Source organism: Zingiber officinale, chromosome 1A, assembly GCF_018446385.1.
Source record: "Zingiber officinale cultivar Zhangliang chromosome 1A, Zo_v1.1, whole genome shotgun sequence".
Taxonomy (NCBI): domain Eukaryota; kingdom Viridiplantae; phylum Streptophyta; class Magnoliopsida; order Zingiberales; family Zingiberaceae; genus Zingiber; species Zingiber officinale.
In genome coordinates this window covers 96,289,490-96,296,193 of record NC_055987.1, presented here as the reverse complement: position 1 = coordinate 96,296,193, position 6,704 = coordinate 96,289,490, and the positions used below count along the sequence as shown (strand labels likewise).

Sequence of the window (6,704 nt, the reverse complement as noted above, 5' to 3'; positions counted from 1 at the left end):
TTGTATAATCACTCGAGATAATGCTTCAATAACCTTTGCAGGAATAGTTGTCAACAACTAATAAGTAATGTTGGCAGAGTCAGGTACAGTCTTACTCGGGTTGTAGCCCGGATGTCTGACGATGATGAGAAAAGAAAAATGTTAATTTTATTGTAGAAAAAAAGAAAAAATAAAAAAGAAAGCGGAGGCTAGTCCGGACGTCGGCGTCGATGGTCCATAGCCCGGATAGATCATCCGACTGGTTCCACCATTGAGTAATGTATTGGATAAAAATTAAAAAAGACCTTCTAAATTATATAAATTGTCAAAAGCCATATATATATATATATATATATATATATATATATATATATATATATATATATATAAAACAATTTTTCAATCGTCTGTTTAATTCATCTGGCAAATTAGTTAGTTCAACTGATCGATACATCCGCGACCGACAGAATAGGTTCCTGTAGCCACAAATGGGATCCACGACCGACAGTATAGGTCCCCCATGCAAAAATCGAACCCGGCCGTAATCTTCTATAAATAAACTTCTCCTTCGATTCCTAGTCTGCATCAGCCATGGCTGAGGATCGCCGGAGGAGTCTCCATTTCATCAGCGTACTATTACTCTTCTTCCTCTGCTCGTCTCTACCCCCCAGTTTCTGCAGTAATGGTAACAGAGAGGCCATCGAGATCGGAACCGGGATGGCGATCAGTCCGAGACCGAGCGACTTCGTGAACTTGCTCCAGTACCGAGCTTACTTGGTCATCCAACGATTCAAGAAAACCATCACCTCCGATCCCAAGAACATCACCGGAACCTGGGTCGGGACCCGGATCTGTTCCGACGGCAAAGGCCATGGGTTTGAATGATTATCATCATAAAAATTGGAGTTTTTAGTTGATTGGATCTTAAATTAAAGATTGAATTTTGATGAATTCTGTGGCAGATATTCCGGTTTCTACTGCGAAGGGCCGCCGGATAAAAGGAATATGCCGACCGTGGCCTCCGTCGACTTCAATGGGTATCACCTGGCGGCGCCGACGGTGAGAGGCTTCATCGACAAGCTCCCTGATCTCGCCATTTTCCACTCTAATTCCAACCGCTTCGGCGGCACGGTGCCGAATCTCACCCGCCTTCCCTTCTTCTATGAGATCGACCTCAGCAACAACGTCCAAACCGGCTTGTTTCCCTACTCTGTCCTCCCCCTCGTCAACCTCTCCTTCCTCGACCTCCGGTATAATGGCTACTCTCTTCAGGTTCCCTCCGCTGTGTTCAACATCCAGACGCAGGTGCTTTTCCTCAACAACAACAAGTTCAACGGCCAAATCCCGGCCAACCTCGGGAAGACTCCCGCGAATTACATCACCTTCGCGTTCAACCACTTTACCGGGTCGATCCCTAGGTCGATCGGGCAAGCGTCCAATACTCTGCTTGAGATCCTGTTCCTGGGCAACCAGCTCAGCGGCTGTCTGCCGTACGAGATAGGGCTGTTGAGGAAGGCAACGGTGTTCGACGCCGGGAGAAACTATCTCTCCGGCCCGATTCCGCTCTCGTTCGGGTGTCTGAAGAAAGTGGAGCAGCTCAACCTCGCCGGAAACTTTCTCTCCGGCGAGGTGCCTGATGTCGTTTGCCGACTGGCGAATTCCACGCATGGACGCCTGGCGAACCTCTCGCTCTCTGACAACTACTTCACGTCGGTGGGGAAGTCCTGCGTCAAGCTGATCAAACGTAATGTGTTGCACGTGGAGAAGAACTGCATTCCGGGATTGCCGGGACAGCGGCCAGCAGCAGACTGCGAGCGGTTCTTGAAGCAGCCGAAGCCCGTGTGTCCCGACGCGCAATACGTCCCCTGCCGGCTTCCGGCGGAGGAGCTCCAGTCGGAAAAGGAGGACGCTTGGGCGGTGGCAGACGGGGCGACGGATAGGGCGCCGGCAGCGTCCGGGTACGCGACTTACAAAGCGCTGCATCCGCCGAAGCAGGAGGAAGCCGTAGATTCTCCGTGACGTGGCCAACTATAATCGGCGCTTGTCTGTTTGCTGGATTGTGTTTGTTTTTATTTATTATGATTGGGAAGTCATATCAGTCAACTCTGTCGGTATATTATGGGCGCTTGTTTTCATTATGTTTGTACTAGATTGAACTCTGCCGGTATATTATTGGAACGCCATGCATAATAATGCCATAAATATTTACGGCTGTCATTGGTAAGAGCACGATGAATATTCCATATTGATCTTGAGACGAGTTTATAGGGGCATAACGTACTCATCTTTTATTCTAATAATTTTTAGCCTCTTCATCATTTAAATAGCCTCCAAATGAAGTGAAGAGGACTTTCGAGGTGATCAGCTGAAGCAGAAGGAGGAAGCCGTATATTCTCCGTCACGTGGCCAACCATAATTGGCACTTGTTTATTTGTTGGATTGTATTTGTTTTTATTTAAAATGATTGTGAAGTGATATCAGTATCTCTGCCAGTATATTATTGGAACTCAAGCCATAATAATACCATAAATATTTTGACAATTTACTAAAAGATGTACTAAATTTCATGTATTTATCAAAAGGCATATCATCATTTCGTATTTATCAAAAGGCATAAGTAAGTGATGTGTAATACTGAATATAGCCCTCCCGCTAATCTCCTCTGATCAGTCATCATTTCTCACGTATCCGAACCACATTTTTCAATTACTTTGATTTTAAAAAAATAAATTCGATGATTAGTGTACCTCCCTCTTCGTGAAATGCGAGTGCAGCTCCCTCTTGTGAAACCCTAGTTTAGTGACCTCGAGTGTTTCTCAAGCGGCATCAAGCATTTCAGTTCAATTAAAAACCAGGACTATTCGCACGGCAACACTGAAGGATTCTAGGGTTTACATCAATCAGCTAGTATCATAATGGCGCAAAGACGTCGATCGGGTGCATCATCATCCTCTCCACATCAATTAGCTGTAAAGGTTATCATTTTACAAACTCTGTGATCTTGAGAAGTTGAAATAGTATGGTTTTAATTTTTTTATTTTTATAAAGTATAGGGTTCAGTTGATGTTGGACACAAACTGCATTGGAACAGTGCCCTCAGTCACTTTAAAAGTTTTTTTCAACCATCCACGAAGAAAGGAACGCATGAAGGCTCTGTTATTTTACATGACCGACACATAGTGCTGATCAAACAGACACTCTTTCGTATTTTTTTGGACATAGAAGATATACAGCACATCCGTGGGATTTTGGTAAATATATTTCAAAATTAGGATTCAAGTAGTCAAACCTTTAGATTCTCAGGTACAATTTATAATTTTGTATTTTAATCACAAAGTAGTTGTATGGTAAAATTTAATGTTTTGCTAAACCTGGGCCTGATGCCGTATCAGGCCCAACATGGGCCTGATACGGCATCGTATCATGTCGGCGGTGTTCGTAATACTTTTGTATGTGTTGGTAGAAGTATAATAATAATTTAACTTGGTCAGGTGTTCCGGTTGACTTCACAAGAGGAGACGTTTCATTGCTGCTTGGTATTGCAGACCGTGGAGCTTCAATTCCGATCAATTCAGCTAAAGCATCCAGTGACCTCTTTCTAACTTACTTCTCAAACAAAAAAGAAGCTCCTAGATCAAGAATTGAGGAGTTGCTTAAATTTTATGGCAATCGCGTTGAAGGTGAAGATGATGTTTTATTATTTTACAAATTCTATATTTTGTATATATTTGTTTGTGTCTTATTTTCTTCTAGTACATATAAGGTCCCTTTAAGTCTTATAGATATAGTAGATGATTTTGAGAATCTTGATAGATTCAACTGGGTTGAAGCAATCCATGAATTTATGGCTCCACAATTACCTAAGATTGGGGATATATTTTCATCAACTGAGACAAAACAGTCTAACACCAATTTCCCTTACCTAAAGGGATTTGCTGGTCTTTTGGCAGTAAGTGTATAATTTATGTCAAAATTTTTAATATTTTGTAGACATTTTTAAAATAGTTAACCCTTGTGATGGTCAATCAGGCATGGTTTTTGGAGCATGTTCTAATCCAAAAATCATACAAAATCAAAGGAGCAAGAATAAATAAGTGGAGGAATATTCCTTCACATATTAGTAAGGTGAGAGAATTGATTAACAAAGTCTCATCTGAAGAGGTAAATTTTGAATACTTTGACTATAGTTTGGTTAAAAAGTCTTGTTTTAACATGTGGTTTAATATTCTTACAGGTTGTGATTGACCTAATCCCTAACCAAGATGAAAAATCTTTGGTTGAGAACCTTGCTGGCGTTGCTGACAGTCCACCTGCAATGGAGGCATCACAAATTGAAGTCACTGAAGTAGGAAGGCAGATTAATAAGGAGTGTTGTAATTGCATTATTCAAGAAAACATAATTAAAGAGCTTACATTGGAGAACATGCAATTGAAGGAGAGGGTGAAAGAATTACTTCAAATAGTTAAAAATAAAGGCATGGAATCTCAATATAGCGAGCTTGTAGACGATCCTCAAATTGAACCTGTTGGTGTTACAACAAGAAGTAGGAGAGGACGTGACAGAAGTCGCTATGATTACAGGGACACTCCAATTGATAATCCATTGTGGCTCAAAATTTTACTTAAGAGGCAGCGTAGAAATATACAAATAAATGAGCCTGCGGAGAAATATACAAGTTTAGGAGAAGGAAAAAAAGTTGTCAAAGAATATGGTGTTGTGGGCAAGGGGAAAGGAAAAATTGATTTGGATGAAATGGAAGAAGAAATTAATATTGTACAATTGATGGAAGACAAATCTGATGAAGAGGCAGAGAAGGATGTAGATATGTTTGCCAAATATGACAAAATGAGGAAACAAGCAATTGCTGTAAGATGATATATGTAAATTTCATTGTAATTTGTTAGATTTAATGGATTATCTAATTGGCTTTTTGTGTTTGTGTGCATAGATGTGAAGAAGCAATTTAAGTCTTCCAAGAAAAAAAAACAAGACGAAGAGGTGGCGTACTTGTTAAAAGCCTTGGAGGAAATAAAGTATGTAAATTACATTAGTCAAGACTATTGTATGCTTCTCGTATCGTTTGAGCTAAGGTTATCAAAATTAAATTTGTAAAAATAATCTCTAATTTGTTTACTTTGTATATTTACAAATGATATAGTTTGGGAGGAACCATCCTTTTGTTTAAATATGTATTCCCTTTTATCTGGTGTGAATGGAGAGATGTTGATAAGAGAGGATGTAATCAACACGTATTGTAAAATTCTATTTAGGGGGGCATTCCCGTTTGGAAGCACATATAACAAGTCAATATATTATTCAACATTCTTCACAGTAAGGAATTGATTTGAGTATAGTAAAATTGAGAATTCTTTTTATTATTTGGTTATGTATGTAAGACTTTGCATATTTGTAGTCATTAATGAAATCGTCAAGTAAGTTTGCCTTCCAACACCTGATAAAGATGGATAGAGGAGAAGAAGAGGTAAGATATATATTTATACCTTTGTGCAGTGATAATGCACACTTCCACTTGCTGCCGGTGGACACCAAATCAATGACGTTCAATCAGTACAATTCTCTAGCAAGTGGAAGTAAATACAAATATGAATTTGAAGCAGCGGTGAGCATCTAATAATAATGTGTATGGTTGTATTTTAATATAAATGCTAGTTGATGGAAAATGGAAATTTCCTCTTCAATCTTCAGGTATCAGATTTTAAATTATATAGTCGTGAGCACGTTGCTGCTATTCATCCAAACTTGGAAAGACATTATCCGTTCGAAAAATGGGTCTCCTGCACAATAGAATGTCCACAACAACAAGCAAGGTAAATCGAGCACAGAGTGTGAATATAAATTATTGATAAAAAAATATTGACAATAAAAATGTTGTTGTTTACAGCATTGACTGTGGCTTCTTTGTGATGCAATACATTCGATGTCTCCTATATGATATGAAGATGGACTTCAAACAAGGAGACATGAAAAAGATTAAAATTGATGTAATAATATCAATTTTGAGAGATAAGTATTTTAAAACATTGGATTAAATATCCAGTCTTGTAAGACAAAAACTTGTATAGAATGTAAATAAACTTATTACGTTATGTAGGTAGTTTAATATCTTTGTATATAGTATTTGTTGTATAATACAGTGATATGTATTATATGAGAAGATTATAAACTGTCATTGGAATATTAATAATATTGCATAGTGATTAGTCAAATATAAGTCACAATATACAAAATGTGATGCTGGTGCTTATCAGTGGAAAGAGACATAATGTATATAAGTTATACTGCACACCATTTCTATCTTCTCCAAACTAAAAATATGGTAACAGTTGTGATTGTTTAAAATATCAAATAGGCTCGGACCAACAGTCAGTTTCAAGAGCACAATGTCACTAGGTTCGGTGTCAACTAGCACAGAGCAATACCTTCTTAGAAATGGGGTATAAATATGTTTTGACACAAGATATACCTTCTCCCCAGTCAGACCTTCACAGGGAACATGATTTCAGGTAAATCCAAGTAGGGGAGGGCCATCAGTGGGTTTTGGTCAAAACCCACTGATGGACCTACACACATCTGATTCGACCCATTTCAGTTCGAGTGGTATTCTGGAGTTCCAAGGACTTCAAATCTGCTGGAAAATTATTATTTAAAGCTCTATAGGTGCAGGGAAAAAAATAAAATATAATCAGCCTCCGTTGGGCCTGAT

General features: G+C 39.1%; 1 protein-coding gene across 1 annotated transcript; it reads left to right on the top strand.

The window, feature by feature from the left end:
* The first annotated feature begins 543 nt into the window (after window positions 1–543).
* Window positions 544–2,196, top strand: LOC122027239 (uncharacterized protein At4g06744-like). The gene is made up of 2 exons (XM_042586169.1): window positions 544–854; window positions 942–2,196. Exons 1-2 carry the CDS (start codon window positions 571–573, stop codon window positions 1,996–1,998), a joined length of 1,341 nt encoding a protein of 446 aa, XP_042442103.1. The 5' UTR covers window positions 544–570; the 3' UTR covers window positions 1,999–2,196.
* The last annotated feature ends 4,508 nt before the right edge of the window (window positions 2,197–6,704 follow it).